The 15447-nt window shown below is 44.3% G+C and overlaps 1 protein-coding gene across 1 annotated transcript in view; it reads left to right on the top strand.

The window, feature by feature from the left end:
- The window catches only part of DNAH5 (dynein axonemal heavy chain 5), a 5605957-nt gene that overhangs the window by 775543 nt on the left and 4814967 nt on the right, over nt 1-15447 (top strand). The window contains exon 4 of the mRNA XM_086967405.1: nt 13159-13322. Coding sequence (XP_086823531.1) covers nt 13159-13322 — 164 coding nt within the window. The remainder of the gene's footprint in view (nt 1-13158; nt 13323-15447) is intronic.

Raw genomic sequence — 15447 nt, 5'->3', positions numbered from 1 at the left:
CCGCGCTATACAAATGTTTTAAATAAATAATAAATAAATAAATAAATAATTATCACTGTGTCCACATCCGACCATTGAACCACTTTCTAGGGGAAGTTGGTCAACGTACCACCTCCCCTCCGTCACTTCCCTGGACACTCTCCCTGCCAGCTGATCACTATTAAATACACTTTCAGAAATTATTGGGGTTACATCAAAACTAGACATTTCATTAATAAGTCAATCAACAGACTCTAAACCTGATAACGAAGCAGATTGATTCGATGTTGGGATATTAAAACCATTATAATAAGGGTCAACTGATCTAGCCACATAGTGGACTCCTGGATGATGCATTGCCACTGGAATGGATGGTCTATCTGTATAAGATTCTCCTTGACGGTATCTTGCCAATGGCATAGCTTGTGGCCTAGGATAGAAGTAACTCAGGTCTTGCGTGGATATACCACCCTCACCTCTCTGAGCACACCAGCCTTGTAGGTAGGAAGTTACACGCCAAACCTTGAAATTAACAATGACCAGATCCCCTGGTAGATTTTTTAACCTATGTCCCAACCATCCCACTCTCCTTACATGGAGATTTCCCCATTTATATTTGTCGGGAGCGGTCTGTTTTTGCTCAACCAATGAATTACCTTATTTTTCAGCTTAGGGTGTCCCTCTATTTTCCCTTCGGGTAGTTCGGGCACCCCCGCTAAGACAACTACATAAGGGGCTGCCTCAGGTGGCAAGTCAATACTGAGTAGGGCTGTATTAGTTTTTACACCAATGCTACTTTTCCTGTCACAATTGGGGGCTATGTTTACCCTACCCACCTTGCATTCCCCTTTCTGCATTATGCCACCATTAATGTTGTTCGATGATGGCACAGTATTGGATACGGGCAATGACTTCTGTCCTGCCTCATTCTGACCAGTCCCATTCTCTGGCCCAGGTATAATAATTACCTTATCTTGATTTAAGGTCAGGGTTTGGCTCTGGTTTTGAGGAGATGCAACCATTCTGGTGACAAGTAAAGTATTAGACTTTATCTCTTCCTCTAAGGTACCCAACTTCTCCCCTATTCTTTTTATCCTTTCAACCAATGGTATGATCAATGATTTGAGCATTTGCTCAGTTTTTTCAAGTAGAGCTTGGGACTGAGGGGACAGTGTGACAGAAGGCTTTATCGCTATTTTCCTGGGGGCAATGGTATTTTCCTTAGGTGGAATTGTACACAATTTTGGGGTTTTTGCCACTCTACCCCTACTTAATCCCCCCACTCTTTCTTTTGGAAGTGAGCCCCTGACCTTGCAAAGTAATTTGGGGACTATTTAATGAGGGGCAGGGGTCACTCTCTTCAGAAATAATGTCTAATATCGGCTCCACGCTTAAATCCTCTCGAGTATATTCTCTATTTGAAACTCTAGATGTATCCAGAGAAAATATATAGGGCGAGGTATTATCCGTAATAATTCGATCTTTATCATTACCGGTTGTTAATGGCAATCTTGGTGGTGTAATGGCTAGATGAATAGGCCCTAAAGAAGACCGCGTATTATATAGTGGTTCTTGGGATAGGCGACGCTTCGTAATGGCCATCTCATGTTCTAAAACTGAGGCCGCCCTAATGATAAACTGGTCTAGAGTCCCTGTAATTGTACCACCCACCAGGGACTTCCTAAGCTTGCCCAATTTTGACGTCATTTTGCTTATCTATATGTGTGTCTAAGTATACAGATATACAGGCAAGTAAGGTATAACAATTAAGTGTTAAACAACCAAATTTAAGCGGACTATTGCCGCAATACGATTACAGGTAGAGTCTTACTTAATGAGTCTTAGGACCGAATTTAGTGGGGTGGCCCAGCCCGGCCTCGTCTGGCCTCGGACGGCCACAGACGGTCCCGCGCTTCTCCCGGCGCGACCCGCGCGCGCGACCTCGCGGGGCGAGGGACCAGGCGTGTCTTTATGCGACTCCTGGCGCGTGCAGTTCCGTCGTCCTGCCCCAGGGGATCCTGGGGCTTGTAGGCAGCAGGGAGGTGGACCGGCGGAGCCAAGGCCGGCCGGTCGGTGGTGAGTGGCAGCCCGGAGGAGCAGGGGGGCTGAGCCAAGTCCGGCCACGGGAAAACAAGCTGTGAGGCCAAGTCGCAACCCCACGGTGAAACAAGCAGCGTCTAAAGGGTGTCATCAATATATTGCTGCACTAAGGGACCAGTGTTCCAGATTAGACTATGGAGGCTTGAAGTAGAGACTAACTAGTGTGGGAGCCAGGATTGATGCCCGAGGAACTCCGCAAACTACTCACTTCAAGCATTCGGTGCATGATTCTGTATACATGTGTCCTTTGGAAATAGGTCATATATCTACTATTTGAGTTGTGTTTTGCTTCTGCGTTCAGTTTTGCATTGATTATTTCCACAAACACATCAGCCCTTTGAACATTTCAAATAAACAGTGAAGGGGCCATTATTTTCATTTACAATACAAAAGTGACATGTTATATTGCCACAGACATCTACTGTAAATTTTAAACCTATCAGCTTTCACAGGACTGCCATGGACGGCTAGTCTCGCAGGAAGGGCCACCTGCAATTGCTCACAAGTTTAGCTTGAACAACATGACTGTTTGGAGACTTAGTTGTCAGGCCTGCTCCCCTAACATGGGACCAAGGTGGCTCTGATTGCTGTTGGGGATGAATTATTCGCATCTGTAGCCGAGGGAACACTCTCAATGCTGGTTGAGTTAGACCTATTGTTGGCTTTCAATACCATAGTCAACTCAATTTTGCTAGCTCTGCTTCAGAGGTCGACAGAGGCCTCTGATTTTAAGCTAAGGCAGCTTTGCTCCTTTCTGGAGAGTAGCTCCAAGTGTGTGAAATTGGGCCATTTTTTATCATCCCTACAAAACTTTGATGCTCATGTTCTCCAGTGGTCCTCGCTATTTAATAAATATCTCATGTCTTTATTTGATTTGATTTGTCAAAAGGTATTTGATGTTTATCTTTATGCAAACAACACACACTTTCATCTAGGAACAAATGGGCTCAAGCTGAGTGAGAGGAAACATATGTTATGCTCATTCAGTCTAAGCACTTCAGTCTTCTATTTCCCTGCCTGCTACAGCTATTCTTTAAGTTTAGTCCCACTTTCAAACTACTGTAAAAAATCCAGGAATTCTGTAGGATGAAGACAAGTCCCTTGGTCCCCACATTGACAAACCAATGAAGGGATGCTAATTTAAGTTGAAGTTTCTCAGTGGTGTCATTCTTGTGTAGGAAAGGAACCCAAGACACCCCAGGGTATATGCTGCGCTTTATAAATGCCAATAAATAAATAAATAAATAAATAAATAAATACATAGGAACCCTCGCTCACTGGAAGTGGAGATCCTAATAACCTCCAAATTAGATAGTAAGAGTGATCTTTTAGTGGGCCTCCATGATTGTTAGGTGGTATGACTTTAAAGTGTTCAGTACACTGCTGTCTAGCTCATATTTGGGAGATACAAGTATGATAGTGTCTTTCATTTGACAAAGGCTCTCAACTGGCTTCTAAAGCTTGGCAAACGGGGCTAACATTTCTAGGGCCATCTCAACATCCCTAGGGCTGAAGCAAGGGTGTGTCTTGGCCCCGGCCTATGCTTTTTAATCTATTCTAGGCAGGCCTCTCCTCATCCTTTGCATTGGTTAAGACTCACGCCCCAAAATTCTGCACTATTCCTCTTTCGAACTTGCTGTATGCTGATGACTTGGTAATGTTCAGCCATACTAAGGTGGAGATGCAGCGCCTTCTGAACACCACTCACCACTACTTGTTAAAACAAGCATTGGCATAGCCAATAGCTCTCGCCTTTGGGACCTTGTAAGCGTTTAGCCATGCAACAGTTGATGTTGTTGCATCAAGGATATTGTGCTGGATAACTAAACACTTATAAGGTCCCAAAGGCAAGACCTATTGGCTATGCCAATGCTTGTTTTAGCTTTGGTAGTAACATCATCATTGTGAGCAGTATTAGCCCCTATAGTGGACTACGTCTTCTCAATTAGTTGGTCTATTCCACTTAATATTTGGCTGTCAATTCGCTGTGCAGCTTTACTATATTTAGCAATTCATTGGCTGTCAATTTACTGTGCAACTATACTATATTTAGCAATTCCTTGTTCTAAGTTCAGCCACCTGCCGCTTCCCCATGTTACGCAATACCCCGAGCGCACAGAGCAACTCCTGGAAGTCAGATTCCGGCGAGGCCCCGACTAAGGATAAATAATAGACAATAGGGTTTTAACCTCCGTCTGTACCTTCACGGAGACATTCCCTCATGAGGCCCTTTCTCTACGAGGCTCTTTATACCCTTTCCTTTGCTGCAATTACATGATTTCATTTTAAGGTCCACACGACCTAGCAACAGTTGTAGCATACACTATCAAAGTCCTTAAACCAATCCCAGTCAATTAATCCAAGGACACCCACGCACCGATAAAAGTCAGGCACATGCACCAGCACAATTCAAAACCTGAAAAACTATGACTTTGCTGGCTCTAGATTACAGAATGTGGCAATGTCCTAGAGAGCCACTATCAGGTCAGGTCAGGTCAGGTCAAAACCACTTTATTTCGATTAATTAAAATCATAAAAGTACACATACAAATCACACATCATAAAATACATTTAGGGTGATAGAAAAATATTAAAAATACATATAAAATCCTGGTGTTATACAATTTCATATCCGTTAAAAATACGAAATAAAAACAGAGAGATTCATGATTCGATCATAACTGGGCATCTTAATTTTCTTGACCGTACAGCTGCTACAAAATAGTTTGCGATATTAAAAATATTCCAGGGGTTATCCAGTAATTGCAGATATAATAGGGCAGGTTTAGCCTGTAAAAACGCCTTACCTCTTAAGAGTGGAATTATAAACTTATTTCTAATATCAGAATAATAATCGCAAAAAAATATAAAGTGCATGGTATCTTGAATCGAGCTACTGTCACAATCACAAAGTGCTGCCTCTTCTGGTTTACTCCAGCCTTGAAAAGTTCCCAATAAAAGGTGAATCCGATTGAAACAGAATCTAGTTAGTAACCAGCGATGATATGGCCTTGTTACTAGCTTTAGGTAGGGCTCAATCGATGGTGATGTAAATAGTAAAAAATGGGCCCTAACCAGAGGTTTTTTTAATTCCTCACACTCCCGTACCTGGGTCCTTAAGATCAAAAATTGCTTTTTAACCCAACTAATATCACCTTTAACAATACCCTCTGGTGTTTCAAAAATTTCTGGGCACCCAAGTTTCTCAAACATGTCTTAATATAGGAGACCCACTGTATTTCATTCCCTCTTTCTAAAGTGACAGAGTCTTTTTAAATCTGCCGATTTAACGTTAGTTCTGGGTTAAGCCAGGTTTTTAGCCAACAGATTAGAGGAGCCATGCTAATCAGGTCACAAACATACCCCATCCCCAGCTCCTGATGGGTAGCAAATGTTGAAGTAGATTGGGGGATAGACAAGAGAGAGCAAAAAAATGTATTTTCGACCTTCTGAACCTCTTCCACTTGCTTATACCCCCATATTGCAGCCCCATATAACGCTATTGCCAGGCATCTTGCCTTGTAAATAGAGAGAATCGCCTCATAAGGTTTACCCCCTAGTCGTTGGGCAAAACCTAGTAGTACTGATGACGATATTCCTAAGGCATTCTTTTTTGCTAACCGCTGGGGGACCCAGGAACATCTGTCATCAAACATGACCCCCAGGTAAGTAAAGACCTTCACCCTTTTAACCTCGGCCCCTTCACAATAAAAGGTCCTGACTTTGTTCTTACATAACCCCAAAGACATAACATGTGATTTGGCAATGTTTACTACCAAATCCAGAGAGTTCATGAATTCCCCAAAGGAGTTCAGTAGTCTCTGTAGACCTATTGTGGTGCGAGCTAATAGGACGGCATCGTCCGCGTATAGGAAAACCGGGATGGTACTGTTCCCTATACGCGGGACGTCCAAAGTAGCAATATCCAGGGATTTATCTATGGCGTTAATATACAATGTAAAAAGTAGAGGGGCCAGAATGCACCCTTGTTTGACCCCTCTACCAGATTTAAAGTGTGTTGTGCAAGTTCCTTCCTGTGTCATCCTGACGGACGCAAGTAGATCCCGGTGGAGATCTGCCAAAAAAAATACCAAACAGGGGTCAATCCCTAAATCTAATAAAAGGGTCCACAGCTTCGATCTGTTTACCAGATCAAAAGCTGTGGATAGGTCCATAAAGCCTAAATAAAAAGACCCCTTGGAAGCTATAGTGTATTTATTAGTTAATAAATACAAATTAAGGCACTGGTCAACAGTACTTCTGGCGGATCTAAATCCATATTGGAGATCGGACAGAATCCCATTATCTGTTACCCACTCTGACACCTTAGTCAAGATAACTTTTCCCAGGATTTAAACAGAGGAATCTATTAAAGAAATTGGCCTGTATAGCACCTAGGGTCCCCTCTGTGCCCTTTTTTAAATACAAGAATAATAATAGAGTGGGACCATGAGGCAGAAAACCCATGGGAAACAGTAGAATTAAAAACATTCGTTAAAATTTTAGCCCATAGTTTGACATTTCCCTTATAGAGGTCAGCGGGCACGCCGTCTGGGCCTGGAGCCTTATTACTTGCAGAATCATGTATTGCTCTCTCCACATCCTCCACATCAAACACTAGTGTGGGTAATGGGGAGCTACTGGTGGGAGCAACAAAATAATCGAATACCTCATGACTTGCATAGATATCTTCAAAGTGAGTCAACCACTCATTTTCTGGGATATTAATTTCCAATACACCATTCTCCTCACCTGAGAGCAGTGGACTATTAACGATAGACCAAAACTTTGAACTATCCTTTAGACTTCTTTAGACATCAAACTATCCCAAGCCTCTGATTTCATTTCATTTTTACGAATCTGTATGTTTAGTTTATATTCTTTTCTGAGGCTAGCTATAAGGCCTTTATCCCTGGGTATATCTTTCAATGATTTTATTGGTGCGCCATAGAGCATTTAGAGTCAAACCATCTTTTTTCATGTTTTCGATTAGGCCTAGTAGTAACGGTTACATCTAAGGCAACCTGTTTACAAATTGCTTCAAAAGCTTTGATAGTTTCCCCCTCCGAAGTAGAACAGTCAGCACATTTTATGATATCTTCTTTAACCTTCGTTCTCAAGCTATAGAAAAAGTGCTCAGGAACTATTTTTGCCCATTTTAACTTCCTCCCTTGGTCTTGGGTTACAGTGGTGGATCCTCCATGGGGGCGTTTGGGCGCCGCCCCACTGCTTTCTCGCCGTGCGAGAAGGCAGAAACAAATAGTAGAGAACTACCATTTGTTTCTGCCTTCTCGCACGGCGAGAAAGCAGAAGTTCCTGCTTGAGAGAGTGGGAGGGGTTACTTGAAGGCAGGGGGAGTGGCTTTCCCACTGTTGTTAATACTGTCTGTTTGGGCAGCCTGAGAGGCTGTCCAAACAGACAGTATTAAATGTATTAATAACAGTGGGCAAGCCGCTCCCCCCTGCCCTCGAGTAACCCCTCCCACTCTCCCTGCTCTCTGTATGCTGCAGCATACAGAGAAATGACGTGGTGTTGGGGCAGCCGGCCGAACCAATCATAGCGCTGCGCTGTGCTGTGGTGGAGGGGAGGGGAGGGGAGGGGAGGGAGGCTGCCTGCAGCCTTCCAGCGTGACGACGTCGAGCACCATGGGAATTAACAGGACAGCGGGAGTCTGGAGTGGAGTCCGAGTCGGAACTTGAAGGCGGGAAGCGGGGAAAGTATAGGTAAGTTAAGTTTATAAATTGACTTTTCAACTGAAAATCAGTTAAACGAGTTCCCTAGAAGGGCAGCAAAGTGGCATTCATCCCAATATCATATTATTGGCAATATTGTGAGAGGCAGCAAGTGCTGTGCAAGGCGGGTGTGTGTCTCCGAGTGTGGCGAGGCTTCCGGGGCGTTTCAGGCAACAGATTCAGGTCTCAGATGAGATTCCACCGGGAGCGGGTGGAGGGTGTTAATCTCCTCCGGCCCAAGGCACCCCGCCCCCAACACAGCTAGATCCTCACGTGCTAGGCTGGTCCTGTTTGTGGCCAACCGCCAGAATAAGAAGCAAACTTTGGTTACAAAAAATAAAATATATATGTAAGGCGTAAGTCCCTATACCCTATGCAAAACGCGCCACTTCTCCCGAATTCTGTCACATAGATAGACCGTATTTCTATACGACCATCTCTCGATCTGTAGCAAGCCTGCAGCGCTACCAGTCCACGCCATGTATGAATCAGTCGGAGTCCCCACTTCACTCAGAAGGAAGTTGTTTAAATCGTTTTATTTCAAACAGGTAACGCAGACACAAGGCAGCACTAATAAGAGTTGAAGTACCTTCTAATATATTTTGTACAACAACAGTACCCCGGCCGTCATTAAAGCTCTTGTGGGTGCTCTCGATCTGTTACGGAATCCGCACCCCTTTACAGATTGGCGAAAGTAGAATTTAGGGACGTATTTCACAACAATGAAACTGCAAATTTCAAAGCAATTGAATTTCAACTTATTTGTTCAAGATTTTAACATAATTATACGACTGCAAGTGTGTTAAGATAGTTACATGGTTATTTATATAGTTACAAAAAATAAACGTCAATTGGAAGCAGCGAGAGTGCTGCAGCATCCCCAGATCGAAGTATGCAGAATAAGGAACAAGGTAACTGGCAAATATGTCACGGCTAGTCAGAAAGACACCACAGCGCCACTGAAAACGTATCGCACGCAGCCTCTGTAAATCATTCCAATTCATAATTTATCTAGGCGCTCGTGGTGCAGAGACAGAATGTATGTGAATTAGTGCTGTGTGCTTTGAATGGGTGAATGCATGGGTATGTGCTAGCGAATGATGGGTGTATGTGTGCGCGCTTGTGAATGGATGGGTATGAGTGCACATGTAGATGGGTGGGAGTGAGTATGTGGGTGTGGGTGCTTGGGATGGGAAGAAGGGAGTGTGCTTGTGTGTGCCCGTCCCACTACTCGTCAACATTATGAGCCGCCACTGTTGGGTTACCACACTACTAGGCCCCTTGACGTTAGCTGTGGCATCTATAACGCAGAAGCCTTTATCCAGTACTAAGTTAAGTGGATTGTGATCACTAAAGGGAGAGCTAGTGGCGTAATAAAAGAATACATGCCCTAACAGAGCAGGGGATAAAAATATATAATCAATGATCGTCTCGCTTTCCCTAGCTTTAAACGTTATAACCCTCTCATTGATATCAAAGAAACTGGGCTCATAGAGGTCAGCGTATGACAGAAGTTCTTCGAGAGCCTCCCCCTTATAAGTATGTTCAAAGTGAGGAGGCGACGCAAAAGAGGGGCTATGAATTTCATTAATTCGACAATTAAAATTACACAAATGAATATTAAAATCACCCATAAGAATAATATAGACATAAGTGGTTTTCTGCGCTTTATATATTTCTAAAAACTGTGTCAAATAGCAGAGATGCTCATTACAATACTCACTATCCCCAGAATTATAAAAGTTAATTATCAGAGTTTTAACATTATTCGAGGTAGTGAGCTCCGCTATTAAACAATTAGGAGAAGCAGAATCTAAGATTGTGACTGCGCCCTTTAGTCTCACCGAGAGGAGGAGCATCAAACCTCCCTTAGCTCTACCCGCGGGAGTTGGGCAGGCTGGCTGGAAATAAGATTTAAAGCCATCCACCCAGAAGTTATTGTCCTTATCCCAGGTCTCTTGCAGGGCTACAACATCACAGGCTCTGATAAGCATTAACCAATTCTGGTCACCCCTTTTAGTCTGAAGCCCTGCAATGTTCCAGCTCATTAGCTTAAATTTTGCATTTACCTCTGCAGTGGGGTCATACTCAGGGGGAGAGAGTCGAGGAGTCACAGGTATTGGCCTTAGTCAATCATTCTCATTTAACCGGGACAAAGGCGAAAACCTATTAGATAGAACTAAAGGGTCCCTTCTCGTGGTTACCTGAGTACATTGTGTTTTTGGTGAGAAAACAGCTCCAGAACTATCCCCACCAGAAGGATGTTCCCTATTTATGGAATTATAGGGGAGCCGACCTAGACTTCCATGGGTATGTTGTAGATAGGATCTTATATCTCCTTTTACCTGACTTAGGGGGGGATAAAAAAAACAATGATAATGCCCTAATACTTCCTTCCTCTCTCATCAAATCAGAGCCATCCCACAACAGACGGGGTACAACATGTGGATTCTTAAAATTAACGATGACGCAGTCCCCTTTGATTACTTTTTGGGAACTCCCTAGCCAACCAACCCGCCTTGCCATTATAATGTTTGAGGAAATTTCAATATCGCCAGAGCAATTGTGGTCACACCATTTTTTAGTAACTGCTAACAGAGCATCTGTAGATTCAACCTCTCCCTCCACCAATGAGGGAACCCTTACAAGGACTACCACCAACGGGGCTGCTTCAGGGGGTAGATTAATATTAGGTTGAATAACAATGTTATCCCTAAGCTGTTGATCCAAATCTTTCCCCCTTGACCTAGATGGGACTAAATTGCTTCGCATCTCTGGTTTCCTTACTATACTTCTCTGTAGTTCCCGAGCCCCATTACAATCAGTATGACCCCTGGGTACGGCGGGTCCAGGCATAGGATTTTCAACCAATAGAGGGCTTGCTGACCTATACCCTTCACCTTGTTCCACATTTTTCTCAATGCCCACTTTAGAGTGACATATGGAGCGCCCAGATATCTGAGCCGTGCCAGATACACAATCATGCAAATTTAAAAACGCATTGATTCTATCACATTTTTCGAATAAACCAGCAACACAAATGTTCAAAGTATCAATAATGTCCTTCGCAATACCGGTTAGAGCCAACTCCAACCAAGAGGTAAAAATTTCCTCCACCATGTCCCGGAGAGTTGTCTCTATTGTCTTAGATGTGGCAGGCCCATGATGCTGTGTAGTACTTTTTGGCTCTTTGTCCCGCTTATTTCTTCTCTTCGGGGCTTTCTTTGACACGGTACGCTGCTTTTTAGACTGACCTTTAGACATTGGTGTCTGACTGGGGGATTTACTAGGGGCATTACTTATGGGTCGTTGAGCCCTCTCTTCAGGGACAACATGGTGTACTTCCTGTGCACGGGTTGGAGGGTTAATAATTACACGGGGTTCCAGGGGAACAAGGTTTTCCGGGGTGACCTCCAAGGGGTGGGTTCCCGCTACTTGAGCGGCGGTCGAATCCAACCCAAGTTCCCTCTCAGCGGTTTCAATTTCTGTTGTCAACACACCCACTGCCGAGGTCAAATAGGAAATGATAGACGCAGACTTCCTAGGAACTTTGGTCTTTTAACCCCCCCTGGTCTTGTGAAGTATGTAATTTCCGCTTACCCATGATAAAGTTCACGTTGAAGGGGGTGGCCCGGCCCGGCCTCTTCTGGCCCCTGACGGCCACAGGCGGCCCGCCCTTAGCCCGGCGCACATCCGCACGCGCGTCCCGCGGGACGGAGATGACGTGTTGCTTATACAGCACTACGGGCGGAAAGGGAGGGCTGGGTCCGTCGCTGGTTGCCCCCAATGGCTCCTGGGGCTCATAGTCCTTCTGGCCCCCACACGCCCCAAACACTCTGCGCTGCGTCTCCACTATCACTTTAAGGTTTAGTCCGCAGCACAAGGTGAATGGGCAGCTTCCTTAATTTACAGAATCTTAAATCGTAAACGGACCAACAGGTTTCTAACAATAGCTGTGGAACTATTAAGTCTCCCCTGGGTCGACCAGCCACTAACTCCTCTCCTCCAGAGTGGCAGGTGAGTAAGTCAGTCCCCCGTGTGCTACAGCACAATAGAGGAGTAGCCAGCAAAGTTCAGGGCACAGCTTGAAATAAATATGGTTTACCAGCAGAGGAATCTCATATCAAATTCAAAGAGGGTGCCCTGCCCTGCCTCTTCCTGGCAAGGACGGGCAAGGGCAGCCCGGGCTTTGGCCAGTTGCAGCCCACGCAGCGGGTCTGTGAGAGCCTTAAATGGTTTAAACACAAAACAGCTGATGGCCCTGCAGGTGTTTCTGGGCGCTGTCTTCCCTAGCTGTTGCTCCTAGCGCCTAGCAGTAGCTAACCCCCTGCAGCATCGTTGTAGGTGACTGCTGCATCACCGGGACGGACTTCCATGGTGGGCAGGAAAATTGATGTGTCAAAATGGACAGCAGAAACCAGAAAAGCACTACATCAGCGCAGCAGCACTCCCACATTGAGTTAAAGCTCGCTCTGGCCCCCTAGTCTCAATCATTCTCACTCCTTACTCAGTCCCACTCATTTAGATTCACTTGGACATAATCAATCTCACTGATTCTCACACTGCCTCACTCATTCTGACTTGCTCTAACTGTGACTCACTCGGTCTAACACACAGTAACAATCCCTGTCTTTCACCCTCGCAGTAACAGTCCCTGTTATTCTCCCTCACAGCAACACTAACTTTCATCCTACCGACTCACTATCATTCATTCATACTTCGTACTTACTCCTCCTGTAACTCATTGTCACTCACTGACTCCCTCTACTGATCCTCTCGCTTTCACTCGCACACACCGCATGCACGATGTCTCTCATAAAAACACTCTTACCCACAAACACACACATTTACCCATTTGCAAAGCACAGAGCATTTAAAGTTTTTTTATTTACTGATATTGCTGTAGGACCCGTTTGGATTCTTGCTCCTTTCATGTTCCGGAGCTGCGGGTGTGTAAATACCACAGAAAGCTCACTCTTTTCCCAGCGGCTGGCTAATAGCTGTGAGCTTAAAGAAAATTGCAACTTTTCCCTGGGGTACCTCTGTTTTCTTCAAGTAAAATGCACTGTTGTCCATTTATACGTAGAGCATGTGGAAGGAAGATGTATAGGAGTGAGCTTTTTGGGAGAAATGTGTTACTTTGTTTTAATGTGGATTTCACTGGAGAACTGGTTATGAATGTAAGCCTGTCAATAACATACTCTTTGTCATTATGTGTGTGCTTCTGTCAATAAATGTAAATAAAAATATTTTATGTTAAAATGTATCTGTAATTTATTATCATGATAAAAACGTGTTTAAAACACTAAATACATTTCAAAACATTATTCTGCCCAATGCTGTGCAGGTCACATGGGTCCCCCAGGAGGAAATATTAATGTACATACAAGAAGGAGCAAAAAGACCAAAGTGTTTGTGACGGAAGGAAGGGATGTTGCCCTAACTGGAGTATGCATATTTTTCATTCGATCAAATTCTACAAAACTGATCACTACAGAGAATGTGCACAAGGTAAGTGTTTGGTGGATGATCTCCATTATCCCTTTCCCCTACCACCAACAGTTTTTTCCCCACAATCAACTAAACTTGTATTTCATTCTGGTAACAAGCACCATATTGAATTGGTTTGTAGGTCTGGCCTACAAAGTTAGTAAACAAACCTAATGTATCCAATATAGAGTTAGGCCCCGATTAGGAGTCTAGCAGTCCACGGTCTGCCAGACTCGTGTGGGCACGGGGGGGTCTCTCAACCACCCTATTATGAGTTGGGTGGTGGAACCGCCACAGCCCACCAGCGCACCGCTGATCCCTTGCTGAGTTGCGGCAGTTAGGAGGCAGTAATACGCTTGGCGGTTCCACTGCCACGAAAACCATGACGGTGAGGAAACAAGGCCCCCTAGTGCTTCACGCCCTGGGGATGCATACAGGAGGGCACACAATGTGTTCCCCTGTGTGCATGTACACCACTTCCTTTACAGTCCATGCCATGCAGGAACAGTTTTTGGCTTTCCTATTGCCGTGCCCATTTCCATGGCACCGCCGTGGGAACGTCAAAAACAAAGCCCGCCAGACAGGAGGAAACTCCTAATCTGGTGGACAGTCTGACCACAGCTATGACAGTGCATTGGCAGGGCGGACCTGGCGCTGCACCGCCGAATTCGTAATCGGGCTCTTAGAGTGTATTGATGATTCAAATGTTCTTATTTGTTCTGCCTAAAGAACATATAAGTCTTACCATGGTTTCATTCGATGTGTTGTGTCATTCCACTTCTGTCAAGACTTTTTTCTCTATCGCTACCTCCCCTCTGATCCCACTCTTTAGTGTCCCCACTCCCTTTATTAATAGCCCTCTGCAGTTCCTGTTTGCTCCATCAGCACCCGTGTGTTCCACCTGCTTCCCACAATTATATTAGTAGCCGTCCATCTATAAATGGATTTGACTCTATTCCAGGATTGTAAGAAACAAAAAACACACACTGGGGGTCTAAAACTGGGCCTAATGTGCTCCAGAGAACAATTTGCGCACTGCCAACTAAGTCAGTGAGCGTTGCTAAGGCTATAAATCATTTAGTTTGCTCATAGAGTGCCAAACAGAGCAAACAGTATGTTGGGATTCACTTCAAATATAGAATAGACCCATACAGAGAAAAGTTGGATGTCCATCAACGTCAGATGTAGATCATATATTCTCATTTGGTCATCCAGATAGGAATGGTGTGTCCCATGATCCTTGAGACTAGTCCATAACCTAGGTTTGTCTGGGTCTTATCTCCAAATGTAGTGAAGACCATGTGATCAAAGAAATCGTGATGGAGTCCGGTGCAGTGCAAAATAATAAAGTGTAGTGAAATTAAAAAAGGATAGTAGATCAATACAAAACTTTAATACAACTTGATCGCTCCCTTAATAAAAACAAGAACAGTGCAAAGATGCAGTTTTAAGCATATAACTGCATATATTCGGCCAACATGTTTCAGCCTAAAGGGAACCAAATCCCGCGGCTTTCATCAGGGCCACAGTTCTTAACGTTTGCTGCTGCGTATCTGCAAATGTGAAAAATGACTAAATCAATCAAAGGATACGACAGTGTCGTGATAAAGTTTCTTTCAATCCTCTGTATCAACCAGTGTCAATTTTATCTGTGTTGTACAGGGAGCAAACCTCACCTCTCCTGGAACCTTGCTCAGGATAATATGAGGCCCGCTCTGTCCGTCGTTGCCTCGTAGCTTCCAACTGAGCTCAGAGGGAGGCCAGGATTGCCATACATGCATGACGAGCAGACATTGTTGGATGATTTGTTTTCAGCTTCATGAAAATTTGTTCCAATGTGACTGCTGTTTCTGCATATGTATGCATGACTGCCATCTGGTGTCATGGCCGAGAATTACTGACTTTGCCAAGGGTTTGCCAATGTTTCTTTTTTTACTAAACACAACTGAAAGCGACCCGCAGAGTACTCTTAAGGTTATATCTTACATGGGGGCCCAGTTGTTGCAGCAGCTGTGTTCAGACTGGTTTATTAAGGATCTGCCAGTATCAACATAGTTGTGTTCTGAATCAGTCCGACAAGAGCTGACTCTGGGTGTTGATAGCTAAATAAGTATCTAGATAGGTATGAGCCAGTCATTGTGTCTTC

This window comes from Lissotriton vulgaris, chromosome 4_1 (assembly GCF_964263255.1).
Source record: "Lissotriton vulgaris chromosome 4_1, aLisVul1.2, whole genome shotgun sequence".
NCBI classification, from domain to species: Eukaryota; Metazoa; Chordata; class Amphibia; order Caudata; family Salamandridae; genus Lissotriton; species Lissotriton vulgaris.
This window is presented reverse-complemented; position numbering and strand designations above follow the sequence as displayed.